The 15,279-nt window shown below is 42.4% G+C and overlaps 2 protein-coding genes across 4 annotated transcripts in view; both read left to right on the top strand.

Moving 5' to 3' along the window:
* CCDC180 (coiled-coil domain containing 180) overlaps positions 1 to 11,274 on the top strand; it is a 33,091-nt gene extending 21,817 nt beyond the window's left edge. For all 3 annotated transcript variants that reach the window (XM_080630965.1, XM_080630966.1, XM_080630967.1), the window contains 4 exons: positions 40 to 145; positions 5,060 to 6,071; positions 8,660 to 8,736; positions 10,683 to 11,274. In XM_080630965.1, the coding sequence (XP_080487091.1) occupies positions 40 to 145; positions 5,060 to 5,345 (392 nt within the window). In that variant the 3' untranslated portion in view covers positions 5,346 to 6,071; positions 8,660 to 8,736; positions 10,683 to 11,274. The remainder of the gene's footprint in view (positions 1 to 39; positions 146 to 5,059; positions 6,072 to 8,659; positions 8,737 to 10,682) is intronic.
* Positions 11,275 to 11,404: 130 nt separating this feature from the next.
* Positions 11,405 to 12,914, top strand: LOC308227959 (globoside alpha-1,3-N-acetylgalactosaminyltransferase 1-like). Its single transcript, XM_080630973.1, is given in 2 exon segments — positions 11,405 to 11,644; positions 11,648 to 12,914. Coding segments are annotated over 2 exon segments (474 nt in total). The 5' UTR covers positions 11,405 to 11,464; the 3' UTR covers positions 11,942 to 12,914.
* The last annotated feature ends 2,365 nt before the right edge of the window (positions 12,915 to 15,279 follow it).

Genomic DNA, 15,279 nt, shown 5'->3' with positions numbered 1-15,279 from the left:
GTTTTGTTGCTGCTGAGTATATCTCCTGTCATCTCCCAGAAACTGAAGCATCAAGAGAGAAAACATCCACTCTAATGCACCGTAAGCAAGAAGGATTTCCTCTAGAAATCTGTGAAGTTAAACAGATAACTGAACGTGGGAGCAGGTATCATCTGAAGCTGCTAAATGCTGTTCTATGTAATTTCTCTTCTCTAAACTCATATCAGGCACTCTCCTCATAGTTTTTTTTCTGCACTTGTTGAAACTGCTGAATACTATGCTCATAACTGGTTATGTCATTTAACTAGTTAAGGTCAATTTAGGTAGGCAGTGATTTGAAAGAAGGAATAGCAATGGATCCAAATAAAAGTGAATTATGTATTGTATTGTAAAGCAATACAATTTCAATATTATTACTATCATAGAATCATAGAATGTTTTGGTTTGGAAGGGATCTTAAAGCTCATCCAGTTCCAATTCCCTGCCACAGGCTGGGATACCTCCCACTAGACCAGGTTGCTCCAAGTGCTGTCCAACCTGGCCTTGAACACTGCCTGAGATGGAGCATTCACAACCATCTTGCGCACCCTGTGCCAGTGCCTCACCACTCTCACAGTAAAGAATTTCTTCCTTATATCTAACCTAAATCTGCCCTTTTTCAGTTTGAACCCATCACTGCTTGTCCTATCACTACAGTCCTTGATAAAGAGTCCCTCCTCAGCACCCTTGTAGACCGTTTCAGATACTGGAAGCTGCTCTGAGGTCTCCACGCAGCTTCTCTTCTCCAGGCTGAACAGCCCCAAGGTCCTCAGCCTGTCTTCATACGGGAGGTGCTGCAGCCCTTGATTATCCTAGTGGCCTCCTCTGGACTTGCTCCGACAGCTCCATGTCCTTCTTATGTTGAGGACACCAGAGCTGCATACAGTGCTGCAAGTGAGGTCTTACGAGAGCAGAGTAGAGGGGCAGGATCACCTCCTTCGACCTGCTGGTCACACTCCTCTTGATGCAGTTCAGCACACAGGTCTTTTCTGGGCTCAAGCGTATACTGAAGCAGTTCATGTTCAGTTTCTCATCAACCAACACCTCCAAGTACTTCTCCTCAGACTGCTCTGAATCACTTCTCTGCCCAACCTGTAGCTGTGCCTGGGATTGCCCTCACCCAGGTATAGGACCTGGCACTTCGCTTTGTTGAACTTCATGAGGTTGGCATGGGCTATGCCTCAAATGTGTCCAGGTCCCTCTGGATCCTGTCCCTTCCCTCCAGTATATCCACTGAAACACACAGCTTGGTGTTCTCAGCAAACTTGCTGAAGACACCTCAATCACACTGTTCATGTCACTGACAAAGATGTTGAACAGGACTGGTCCCAAACCCGACCCCTCTGCTAGCCACTATTTATCAATTCAGCACTTTCAGATCTATGAACATACCGTGTATTTGCACTCAGAAGAGATGAATTGTATTTACTTTGCAGAGACCCTGGAGTTCTAAAAGAAAAGGTGCTTGTACTAAATAAGGTAGTTTTTAGGATAAACCTTTTGTGGAGATTAAAAAATAATTAATCTTTCGCACTTTAAATACAAGTAACATGAATTAGTATAATCTGCTCTCTTTTCTAACTTGTTCTGTCTCATACAGTGTTTGCTTCTTTTGGTTTTTAAAGGACTTGGCCAGGAATACCCATGACTACTCTTGCAGACAATGCAGATTATGTTCTTTGCAGGGAAACTGCATCAGTTACAACAGCTAAGACTACACTGGGCCATGTAGCAGCAGTAGAAGCAAGAGATGCTGTATATAAGGTTGGTCTGTGGGAAGGGACTGTGACTTAGGAAGTTTGGGCAAGAGCCAGAGCATGTTCTTTGTTTGAGATGCATGCTTTGCTCTCCGTTCTCTAGAGAAGGCTGCTTTTTAATCCTAGGGGATAACGGAAGTGAGGTGAGGATCTTGCATATATGAATGTTTAAATTGCTGATCTTGATTGAAGATATCAGCAATTTAAATATTCCTGATAATTGCTGATATTGCTGCTAATTTAGTTTCAGAAGTCTTTAAAAGGGACACAGAAGGAAAGCAGTGAATAATTCATTGTTCATATAGTTCTACTGCCAAAGGCAGAAAATAAGTGGCCTTCATGCAGTCTTCTGACACAGTGAATCAGGACATAGATTTAGGTAAAATAAAATTATATTTCTTCACCATAAGGACAATTTTGTCCTTTGTTGTTGTTCATACAGAAATACAAATGTAAACTTGAGCAGCAGTTTGCCCAGATCAAGGAAGAAAGTACAGCTCAGCTCCGGGCAGTTCAGCACTGGGAAGACTGGTGGAAACAATCCATCCACAAGATAAAGCAACTCTATAGATGAGATCAGTCAAATCTTACTGATGTCCTTCTGGTCATTGTTGGTTGTAAACTGACAAGTTTGTACTAATGTCCATGATGTTATAGGTTTAGTCCACCAGAATCTGTTTTCCTGTTGCACTGAACCAGTACAGTGGTGAAAGGAGCTATATCTTGCCTCTTGAAAGAAAGAAATCTGACAAATGTGTTGTAAATGAAATGTAGACTCTGCACCTCTTCCCAGTCATATCTCAACCAGAGTAAAGTTACCTCATTGTGGGGCTAGCTGTAATTTGAGAATCTAAAAAGCTAGAAGCCCAAGCAGTGGATTTATATTGAAGTTCATATTCAAGTGTCAGGCATGATTGAATCTGTCTGTGTTGGGAGGAGCCTGAGGTTATAATAGTCAAAGGCAGCCTCTTTAATAATGGAATCCAGCAAGAAAACATTTTCTTCAGCACAGGTGAAGCCTTTCCCATGAGTATCCTCTCTTTCTTCACCTTCTTAATGACACAGCTCACTGCTTGAGTTTTAGAAATCTGAAATACAGGTTTAGAAATTTTAAATAGTTGAAGAATATTTTCCATACAATGGTCTACAAGTGAGGTATTTACCTGCAATCTGGAATGCTTTCCAAAGTGGGGCTTGAAGATAAAGCACAGCTTTGTTCTAGGAGGTAAAGCAAGTTTACTTAGGAGTAACAAAGCTACCTTCAACCATATCACTTTTAGAAAACTCTCTGAACAAATTCGAGGAACTTGAGTAACTATTAAAAATGCCTTAGCATTTAGTTTATTGAGACTTGGTCATTAACTGCAACCACATCTCTTTCGTGTATGTTTGCATTTGTTGTGAACCTCGGAGTTGTAAATCAGTTGAGGACAAATATGGTAAATGTCAGTGAGATGGTTGTAGATGCAAGGAGACATTCTGAACACATCTGGCTCCTTACAAATCTTTCAGATTGTAACACAGAAAATGAAGCAAAGGCGGAATGCATCAGCTGTGCTCCTAATGATGCAGTATTTCAAAATGTGTCTATTATATTTCCTGAGGGATTAGATATTTACTCTGTACCGACACCTGGAAGTAAACTATGCTTATTAAAATAGCTGAAACTACATTAAAATAACCAGAATGCCAATGTATTTTTTTTTAATTGTGTTAATTTTACTATTGAATTTGAGGATAACTTTTATTCTCCTTTCTTCTATCTGTTCATTATCCGCTGTTCTTCCCCATCACCCAAGTTCTGTGCTGTCAGTCTCTGTACATGATGATGGTAAGTGCATAAGGATGGGCCGGTGCAGAAAATGAGACTTCCCAGCAGAGCATCTGCAGAGTGGTTCTGTCTTATGTTTTCACTTATGCTTTGGGGGAAAATTCTGAGAGAATGTTTATGAAATTGGAAATCTGGGAGGGGCTGCAAGCACCGCAGAGACAGCATCAAATTGAGGCTTGATGTTTTAGAAAAATAAATAGCCTGAAAATTGAGTAGAATTCCATGAAGTCAAGTACAAGGTTTTATATGCAATAGATCTGGCTAGGAGAGAAAATGTGTGGGTTAGGTCTGGCCACAGGCTGAATGTCATCACCGGTACTGTCTTCTTGCAAAGCAGGCAAAGCATACATTGGAATAGATGAACTGCACAGTATTTCAGTTCTGTGGGGTAATCCTGCTTAACTTAATACTGGTGAAGGGTCAGCAGGAGTATTTGGTTTGGTCTAGCACCAGGTTTCATGAGAATGGACTGATTAGAGACAGTCCAAACAAAATTGAAATGGCAATAATCATGGGTCTTGAAGTTAACAATCTACAAAGAAAGACTGAAGAAGTTGTGGTGGTTGAGCTCATAGGATAGAAGAGGGAAGGAAAAGTTTTATCTTTTGAATATGTAAAGGGAGGCTCCAGGTGCACGATCACTGTCATAAAAAGATACAGACCTGAACTGCTGCAAGCAAGAGTCTGGTTGGAAATTAGGAAGCCTCCTGATGAGGAGGGCAGTCACTAGCACTGATTGGCTGCCCACCCCATGTCTAGCCAGCTCGCAAAGAATGGTTGAGCCTGTTGAATCCCCCTCTGCACACTTTTCCCTTTCGCATGCACTGGAGGCATCAAGCACAAGGTCAGGTATGTGGCACTGCAAAATCCTGGCATCAGTAGCAGCTCTCATTACAGAATGAGCTGGGCAATTAGCTAAAACTGGCTAAAGGACAGAATGACAACTAGAGGGGCAAGGCTGGTTGCAAATCCGTCTATGTTTGTGGATCTGCAGCATTTTTAGGCAAGAATCTCAAACCGCTCAGCATGAACCCATGAAAATCCATTATATTTATATATATAGAAAATATTATTTTCTAAGTTGGATTTTGTGATGCTTCTTGGTGAAAACTGATTAGATTTGTTGACAGGAGAGTGTGGAAGAAGCACCAAGGGGGGTTTCTGTATGGCATCATAAAGCAAATTAAAGAACTTTTTGCTACCTATCTTTTTATGGGGAAAGGAAAGAAATTGAAGTGGGAAAATGGCCGCTAACATTTCAGCTCCATTGGCACTGTTGCCTGCCTTGCGGAGGGCTCCCCAGAGTAGCAGCCTGTACCGGTTCCTCCTACTAACATCAATGCTACTGACTGTCTATAAATAGGAGTTTGACAAACAGCTCTTTTATTCTTTTTACCCAGGCTCTAGTCACATGCTAGAAAGTGCTTTGCTCTAACTGGAAGCTGCATTATAGTCTCCACAGCAGCAGCCTGGAAAGCTGCTCTGCAGAGCAACGCTTTATATACATACAGAGGATGGTGAGGAGGCAGAAGCGAGCTTGCACACACGGGAAACTTCTCAGCAGTGTTGTAGTTCTGTATTCCCTGAAGGTACTAATGAATGTAGCCTGTAAAAATGAATGTGCTTGTAACAAGCCCCTTTGGAGGCCAATTGCAAAGGCTTTGTGGGTTTTTTTTCCACAGGGCCTGTGTTTCACACTGTGGGAACCTTTACTTCCCTGTGAACAGAAAAGGGATTAATTTGAGCTTTCAAGGTAAGTCAGCTAAGCTAGGTGGAGCTGATTTTTATGCCTGCTGAAACATGAGTAATTTCTTTGATTTACAGAGAAATATCGTTACCCAATATGCATTATTATTGTTGTGTAATGTTTCTTTGCTTGTGTTGGACCTCAGTTTACTGTTTTCCTATATGCACCTTTGGAGGGAGCTGTCTGTGGCAGTTACTCTTCTGTGAAAGATGGAGTTTATCAGCTGAAGTGATGACTGTATTAGCTTTACAGATGACCTGGCAGGATTGGTTTTGGTGAGTTTATAAAATTGCAAAGGGTGCGTGCTTTAGGTGCATAAATGGAATCTACAGAAAGTAGAATAAAATCAGAAAGGCTCCCCATACATTTATAACTATGATTGGAGCTCACTGAAATTGAGAGGGTTTTCAAATGGTTTACAGGAACTGCCCTGGTGACCAAGGGGCCTGACTCTTACGATGTCATTCGTTCTGTGTTTCTGATTTCAGAAAGACTGAATTAAAATGGAACTGCTTGGTGAGCCACATGGTGCTATGATAAAATAATCAATTTGTCTCATAGTGAGATATTTATAGACATTTCACCTTGCTTTTTTTTGTTCTTGCGAATTGAAAGGTGTTGGAGTAAGAAGTTGCCCTTCCTTCTACTCTAGAAGACATGATTTCCAGGAGAGTGTAGGATCTCTTGCCTGTCTGTTTGTTGTTACCACATTTATCTGGTAAGAATTTGCTGTCAAGATTGGCCATATTAAAACCATCCTGTCTATATTTATACTGTGGTAAAAAGCATAGTAGCAGAAAAATATAGGCAGTGCTTTTCATGGAAAGTCACTGTTAAAGCTGTAAGAAAGAACATTAATTCATATAATAAAGTAGCACTAGTAGAGGGAGAAGCCTCTGAAGGGAGAGAAAAAAAGACCAATTGTGTCTAAATTGGGCTTCTAACAGCATATCTGACTCACAAACAAATGTTCAAATACAAAATATTCCAGTCATATTTCAGTTCTGGCCTTAAAGGATATGATTATCTGTCTCTTCAAACAGCCCAAACTTGCTCCAGTGTAACTAGGGGTAGCTTTGTAGCTATCAAACATTGAGAATGTTCGTAGCTTCAAGTATACCAACGAGTATGCCTTACAGATTCTCTTGAGCAAACTCAAACATTGTTTGAGAGGAATCTGAGATCAGCCATTTCTATTAACTGGTAAATTATTATTAATGCTATTGTATTTCTAATATTGCAGTTTGCTTTTATGTCACATTGTGGGTAGTTGCATTTCACTGGTAGCCAAGTGATTGTATATAAAAATGTGTATAGATTGTGATAAAAACTGAAAGGTGTCTGTGCAGCCTGTTGGTCTGCTATGCAACCAGAGTATTTAAACACAGAGTATTTAAAGTTCCACGAGGTGTCACTATGTCACACCCATGATGATATTTGAGCATTTTGGGCATTGCCTTGTGTGTCCTTATTTGTGTACACTTTTCAGAAATGTGGAGGCCTATGTTTTGCAGACCACTCAATGTAAATACTAATACTTAGACCTGATGTTACAACTTGGATGCTTCTGGGCTCATTTTTTCCTGAGCTTTCCATTTATGCCTTAGCAGAAGTGTACGACATTAAAACATAAACACACTGGTAAAGCAGACATGCAGTCAGCTTGAGTTACTTCTCAAAATACATGCCAACTTCTCAGAAGATCTTTGGAAAATCCTAGGAAGATCCCTTTCAGCATTACCTCTTAAAATGTTCTTTGCTATCACAGGATTACAGCTAGGAATGAAAAAGTACATTGCCTTCCATACTACCTTCCTTGCCCTAAAAGTATCCTCTTTTATATGTAATGAGTAACACAGATCATTGTTACAGGGGTGTTCTTCACTGGCAGCATGAGTAGTTATTAACAATAACAGTTAACAGTTATAACAACAATAACAGTTATTATATGAATCTATAATTAGTCACTCCCTTAAAATGGTAATAATGCAGCCTTTCCTGCTTTAGTCTGCTTGCCCTTCAGGACAGCTCTCTGTTTGTACAGCATAAGTGAGGCCTTGTTTGTTGTGGGTCACAGAGACCACGACAAACAGGTTAACATTGGCTTTACTATCAGGGTGTAATTGCACATATGGACATGTACACACAGGTCTTGCTCTGCCTTGAGACAGGGATTAAGTATCCCAGCTTGCTAGATGGAGAAACATAATTATGTCAGCAAGATGAAACAAGCAATCGCACAAGGAGTTCTGTCAGAGTTAAGGAATAACCACTCAGTCTCCTAATCATGTTCCTCTTTTTCACCCTATGATGATCTGTGCTTTCCCCTTACTTTATGAAAGTCTCTGTGTGATGGCAGTACATGAGTTGTGGACCAGAAACCTGCTCTGAACAAATGAAAGGGTAGCTGCTTACAGTTTTAGGGGTCAGCTTCACATGCAGTACATGGCCTAAGTGACTTCACTGTCATATTGGACCATAGCTGTGACATGACAAGTCATGACAAGCCACAGCTTTTCCCATCCTTTATCGTGACCTACTGATCTTATAAAAACAAAACAAAACAAAAAAGCAAATAGAAAAGATGATCTCTTATATAGGCATTTCTGATTATTTCAAGCCATTAAAAAACATTGTGTCTAGTAAGATGCCTATTTCTCTGAATGCTGTTTAAAGTGTGATGTGTGTCAGGTAGTTCAGCCCTCAAGGTAATCTAATTAGGTAGGGAATGGAGCACATACATGAGCAGTACTGACAAGATGCTAAGCAGCATGTGCTTCCCTGGATTTTTACCCATAAACTCTGATTTACCCAGACTCAGAGAGCTGCCAGAATCTCTCTGTCCCTGTTTTGTGCTCTGTCTCAAAACTGCTACTCGTCTGACAGCCCTTGAAAAGTGTGTACAGGGAATGTCTATCTCTGTACTAGGGACAAAGCAGTGTGCACAGCAACTGGAGCAAGGAGCTGGACAGCTGTTGGACAGTCAGTACAGCAGCAAGTCCTGAAGCTGAACCTGGTTCATAATCTAGGCAAAGCATTACAATCCCTTTCCTTTCGCACCCCATCGTGCAGCTCTATGAAACTCCAATACATAGAAGAGAAGCTAATCCAGCTTTTCCCCCAGTAAGTACTGACTTCTTATTTCCTGACCTTTAAACTGCTATTCCTCTCTTCCAGGTATATTCATGTATTATTCAGTGGATAATTCTTCATTTTTACAGATTATTTTATCAGCAGCCAAGAGTGCTGGCTCCAAAGTAAGTTTCTTTGAGCTTTGACATGTGTTTCTGTCTGACTTTGGTTCAGGGGCTCTGTGGCAGTCAGTTTCAAAGTCCTGGTACAGACTGAACAGCACCTTGTTCCATGGGAAGACTGACAGTATGGTATGTCTATGGCTGTCTGTGCTGCTATAAGATTGAGTTTAGTCCCTGTATACTTGTTAACATACATACTAAAAATTCCCGAATACATTAGCACACACACTCAGCCTGTCCACAGAGTTGCTGCTATAGAGGAGCTCTTATTGAGATGGCAGATAAATAATAGCTGGAAGACAGTAAGAAATAGCTTCTGGAACTGTTGTAGCTGTAAGCAGCTATGGGAGAGCTTTGAATCTATTTCAGGGCAAAATCAAGCAGGTGCCTTGTATGACCTTCAGCAATGGTTTCAGCTAACCTGCTGGATCTTACTCTGGGACAAATTGCAGGCACTCACGTGGACAAGTCTCTATGGGAAGCAGACAAGCCCATGAGTTTATACAGCCATGGAAGGTTTCAGGCAGCAGCAGCTAAGAAGTGACTTAGGCAAACAAACACTCCTTTGTCAGCTCGTGTTTGTTAGTACTCTCCTTTGGTCCAGCTCCTGTAACCTGACTCTTATCTCTAGCAGTTCACCTTCAACAGCCACCATTCTTTTTCATGTTAATAAACATGTACCCTGTTGAGGTACATGGTAAGCATATACCCTGTTGGTACTTACCTTCCCCTACCTTCCCCCACTATTTTAACAGGACATGAGGCCTGAATATTTCTCTCCTCCATATTGGAATAAATTAATGTGTGAAATCAACTCATATACTCTGGACTAAATGAGGAGAGAAGCTTGTAGCTTTCAGTGTAGTGTCTTCTGAAGGGGGTTCACTAGCATGCACTGAGGATGCATACCATGGAAATGAGTCATCAGGAAAGCCAGTGCAGCCCTTTCAAATGAAATTAAAAAAGCCCTGCTTAGAGAAGCCAACCTGCAGGCTTTCTTTTTCTCTCTCAGATAATTAACCCAGAAAGCGAACAGCTGAGTTAGTACATCTCCTACAAACCAAATTCTTCTTCCTATATAATTTAATCTTTTAATCATATGCATTACTATAGGAAGGAGAGCAATTGTTATTATCTTATCCATGCAGACTGAAAGTATGAGGTCTGGGTTGAAAGTGTAGTGCTCCTTCAGCTGTCAAACTGCTCCCCACAGGTCCCTTAGTTTGGCTCTTGTGGTATTATTGTGTTCAGGGAGCGTGTCAGATGAGAGACTGCTTCAGCCTCCCACTGTCATGCACTGTGCTGTGCATGACAAATTTCATTAGCAGAGGGCTACAGATCATGGTCTGGGGTGGATGTGAGCAGGCCAGGGTGAAATACACACCACAAATGACATCTTATTTTAAAATCAAAAAGGTGAGAAAGAAACCCTGAGAACAAAGTTGAAATGGCATTGCGTAGCTGTAACAGGACATAGTATATTCAGTATTTCCACTACTCACACTGGAGATGAAGGATTTTCTGTAACTTTGTACAAGAGCCAGCATTCAAATGTGTAACAGAATTCTAAATTATATCTAAATGTGATAAAGCTATATATAAATACTGGAAAAATAAACTGTCATGCCACAAGCTGTATTTTAATAACACAGCAATGGGGTATATTTTTATAGTAATTCCATATTCTCACTTGTGTTTTAATCTGTGTGTAGCAATCTACATCAGACTGATAACAAATATGCATAGGTTCTCATTCTGTGAGTTCAGTGGTCATTAAGCTCTCCACATCAGAAAAGTCCCATGAGCTTAAATGACCTTTTAGTACATCTTCAGGTTTTTGCTAATTCATTCAACAATGCTTAGCTTCATCTCAGTAACTGAAATGTCTGCGCTCAGTAATTGTAAATAAGAGGGGGGAAAAAAAATCTCTGGAGATAATACCATCCATAGTGAGATAGTGCTGCTACATACACTTTTCTCCTAGCTGCCTTTTTTAGTGCTTCTTTCCGATTTACTGGACTTGAAACCAAATGGAGCAGCTACATTTCACTAACATTCTCTTTCTTTTCCTTCAGGCATCAGGATGTGCTGACAGTCACACCATGGCTGGCTCCCATCATCTGAGAAGAGACCTTCAATTCTGAGATCCTAGACAATGCCTACAAGCCACTGAATCTCACCATAGGGGTGACTGCCTTTCCCATTGGAAAGTAACTGAGCTACTCAGTGGGCACAGTTCTTGGGTTGGTGCACTTCCTCTGTGGAAAGATTATTTCAGCTTTTCTTGTCCTCAGCAGAACTGAAATGTGTCGCAATCTCTGACATGAACTTTTATGCCCATATATGGTGTCCATAAGCATAGAAGCCTACACGCAACAGACTCAACACCTATTGCTTCTGGAGCATGTTCAGTATTCCTGAAGTATTCCTAATGCCCAATGTGCCATGGTGATCAGAGCTGTAGAGAGGTGGCTGGTTTGTCAAAGCAGGGTTAATATACCTGTTCCTTGTCTTCCTCTATACTTTACCTATTGCATATATAGTGCATGAATCCTTGCAGCAATAGCTGGACAATACTCTTCATCCCTTTCTTCTTCCATTCATTAAAGTACCCTCCGTAAGCCAACATGCATTCCCTGGTGTCTGCTGTGCTATTCACAAGTGGTGTCTGCACATGTACACCAGGTTTGTTGGCCGCTTCTTGGAGTCAGCAGAGAAACATTTCATGAAAGGCTATTGGGTGAACTATTATATCTTCACTGACAACCCTGAGACAATTCCCAATGTCTGGCTGTAACCTAGATGAAGGTTTGTCATTGTTCCTGTCAGGAAATACCCCAGCTGGCAAGAGATCTCCATGCTCAGGATGGAGGCCATAAACAAGCACATTGCAGAGACAAGCCATCGGGAGGTGGACTGCCTCTTCTGCCTGGACATTGACATGGTGTTCTACAATGCCTGGGGGCCTGAGACCCTGGGTGATACAATAGCAGCCATACACCCTGCCTATTTCAATGTTCCTCGAAGCCAGTCCCCTTAGGAGAGGAGGAGCTCTTCAACAGCCTACACCCCTGATGAAGAAGGGGACTTCTGCAGAGGAGGAGCTGTGTTTGGAGGGCTCATCAAGAAAGTCTGTGAGTTCACCAAGATTTGCCACATGACCATCCTGATGGACAAAGCCAATGGGATCATGGCAGCCTGGCAGGAAGAAAGTAATCTCAACAGACACTTCCTCTTCCACAAACCCTCCAAGGTGCTTTCTCCAGAGTACGCATGTGATGCCAGGAAGCCAAAGCCCCCTGAAATTCACCTCATATGTTTTTCCAGTGGATAAGAACTACAATGAGATACGAGATTGACCATCTGATCCCTGCAGAGATGTCATCCACACACACTCCTTCCTCAAACTGACTAAATATTAGCTCCCACAGAACATGCCCCACCATGAGTTTTTATTCCCAGTGTGAACAAACTGAGAAAGAAAGATGTCATAGTTTCTCTGGAGAGCAGAAGCCTTAATGCATTTTAGAAGCAGCAGATGAAGTGGAGGTGAGAATGAAAATGTTTCCAAGTTCCTAATCTTTGTCAATACGAGCCTCCCACTTAAGGCTGCAGCACACAAAAAAGCATCCAAAAGGCCAGTTACCAAATGCAAGACTGTCCTTATAGCAAGGCTGCAGATGCCTTTGCCTGAGTGTTTTCCTGAGGCCTAGCAGAAACTTGGCAAAATCAAAACAATATTTAACATTCCCATGGAGAAGACCTAAAGTTTTAGTAAAGGCCTTTTCACTTAAAAAAACCCCAAACAACCCAAAAAAAACAACCCAAAACCAACCAAACAATAAAACCCGCAAAACCCCAAACAAACAACTTTGCAGGGCAATAAATTTCCATGCTTTGTGTTTCATGCATTGGGATTGAAACTCACACTCTTTGTCAGGATCAGGAGGAAACTTGGGCTCAGAGCAAGTTATACCTGATTCGAGTGCAGCAGGATTTCTTGGACCTCAATAGAGAGCTGGTGCCAGCCATTGCCAGCAGTAGGAACCCTGGTCTGACAGGACAAATAGTGTCAATTTATATAGCAGTTTTATTCCAATTTCCAATCTGTCTTTTGGAGACCTGAGTTTAGACAGACCTGGTACAGCTCAGACCCAGACTGAACTTCTTTGAGATTACTGCAATCACAGATGTGCTCTGAACCCTTTCCCTGGTTTACATGTCTCTGTGGACTATGTAATCTTTTCCTATCCATTCCTCCAGTCTTTTCCAACTTTTCTAAGCTCTGTGAAATAAATTGGCTAGAAGCTGCTGGAACTTACAGTAAAAACCTATGTGATGCATTTCCAGCAAACAAGGTGATTTCATTTGATAATGAAGTGCTCCAGTGAAGCTGTGAGTTCAGTATAGAGGTGGAATTAGGTTGGGTTTAACATTTGCTCTGTGGGAATGTGATGAGAACCTAAACCAGGCTTTAAAGCCTGACACTCACTCAGGGGAACAGGCTGGGGGTGTCCAAGCAGTGGCACAGCCACAGCTGGGCAACAGCGGCTGTGTAGCTGCCAGCTACAGTCACAGCATGGAGGTCCATGTGCCACCTCCCTTGCTACAGCATGTCTGCCGTAGGCAATAAATATCTCTGTTACCTCCTGAGGTGTGCTACCAAAGGGCTGTGCACATTCTGTGCTGTGCTCATTTAATGGGAGTGGGGAGAGACACCACAGGGAGCAGCGTGGCAGCGCTGCATGGCATGGAGAGGAGAAGCAAGAGTGAAAGGGCTAAGCTGACTGTTTCTAAGGGAACAGGTTTTTAAAATGGAGAAAAGAGAAGGGAAAAAGAGCTCATTCGGCAGAAAGAGAGAAAATGGGGAAGAGCTGCCTGACTGTACTTGCTTCTCTTCACATAAGCAAAATGCTATATGGCAGTGTATCAAGTATTCAAAGCTTTAGGGCCCCACCACTGGTTGCAGATGATTTAACGAGCCATTTCAGTCCTGCATTAGCTGGAATGGACGTGGCTGTGCTGTGCTAGATGTCTTACAAAAGCATTCAAATCCAGTATAACCATGAAATTATATAGCAGCCACACATCCGTAGACCAGCTCTGCCAATGCCTAGCTCCCCTTATGACTTAACTCTCCTCTAAACTGGTCTGTGTTTGCAGGCATTGGGCTTCATGCTGTCATATTGAACTCCTGTATTAAATCCACCATGAGAGGGAGTTCTCCAGCACAAATCATGTGTGATAGAGGGTGGTCTATGTTTCTGGGGTACCTGCTATGAAAACCTTTAGTGAGAGGCTTGGTCTGCAGCTCTGTTTCCTAGCCACCTTTTGGCCAAATCCAGGACCCTGTGGGCATTGTGGTAATGGCCTTACTTGTGCAGGGCCATTCTCCCCAGGGGAAGGTCTTGTGTCACATATTAGGTGACACAGTGCTGCCGAACAGGGCTTCATTTTGAAGCAGTACCTAGAAACTCTCTCTGTCTCTAGGAAGCAGAAGAATGTGACTGCAGAAGCATGCTCCCCAGTGCAGTGTGGGAGATGCTCCCTGAATCAGCTCATATCCTCCTCTAATTAATGAAAACCTGGCCTTCTGTTGTCAACTCCTGATGATTAATCCCCTTCCCCCAACACCAGCAGCAAGCTTTTCTTCTCTCATTTGCATTGTGCAGCCTGAGGCTTGTGAGCCTTCCCAAGGGTGGGAGCTTCCCAAGGACTTACTTTCTGATCTGAATCCCCCATTGACATCCAACTCAGTGGGGAAACTGAGGCATGTGGTAGTAAGGCAACAGCCTAGTACTCTTGCATGTGAGGTTTTCCTCCATTTGCCACAGGGGACAATGTTTGTCTTACATGTCCTTGTGCCAAAAGGATTTGGACTTGGAAACACACATGGACTAGTCATCAGGGACTGTAGTGACAGGACAAGGGGTAACGGGTTAAAACTTAAACAGGGGAAGTTTAGATTGGATATAAAGAAGGAATTATTTACTGTGAGGGTGGTGAGGCACTGGAATGGGTTGCCCAGGGAGGTTGTGAATGCTCCATCCTTGGCGGTGTTCAAGGCCAGATTGGATGAGGCCTTGAGTGGCATGGTTTAGTGTGAGGTATCCCTGCCCATGGCAGGGGGGTTGGAACTAGATGATCTTAAGGTCCTTTCCAACCCTAACTGTTCTATGATTCTATGATTCTATGTAGTACTGCACGAAAAGGGGGTCACCACATGTAAATATATCACTGGCTGATTTATACTGCTTTCAAGGCATTTCCAACTCAAGCTCTGTTTGTCCTTATCCAAGCCTCAGATCAGTAGCTTGTTGCCTCCCCCAGGGCCCCTTGTTCCATCCATCCATCCATCCATCCATCCATCCATCCATCCATCCTTTTCTGCTTGGCTGGAACAGACTCATCATTCATTGTCTGTTTAAGAACCCCTCTGACAAGCTTTTTCTTTCCTTGTCCTGGCTGGTGATTTGCACAGTGCATTCATCCCCGAAGGGAAAACTTCTCAGGGGATCAGAAACAGAAACTTCCAGCACTGAATATGATCTGAGATGAGGACAGACCATGATCCTCTTGTTCTCCTCACTGACAGGACAAGAATAATTCCCCCTAAGCCAGACCAGCACCCTTTTCTGCTCCTATTCAGATTTCCCTTAACCCTCCAATAGG

The sequence above is a fragment of the Psittacula echo genome (assembly GCF_963264785.1).
Source record: "Psittacula echo genome assembly, chromosome: 16".
Lineage (NCBI taxonomy): Eukaryota > Metazoa > Chordata > Aves > Psittaciformes > Psittacidae > Psittacula > Psittacula echo.
The sequence above is the reverse complement of the archived record's forward strand: the minus strand, read 5'-3'. Positions and strand labels throughout refer to the sequence as shown.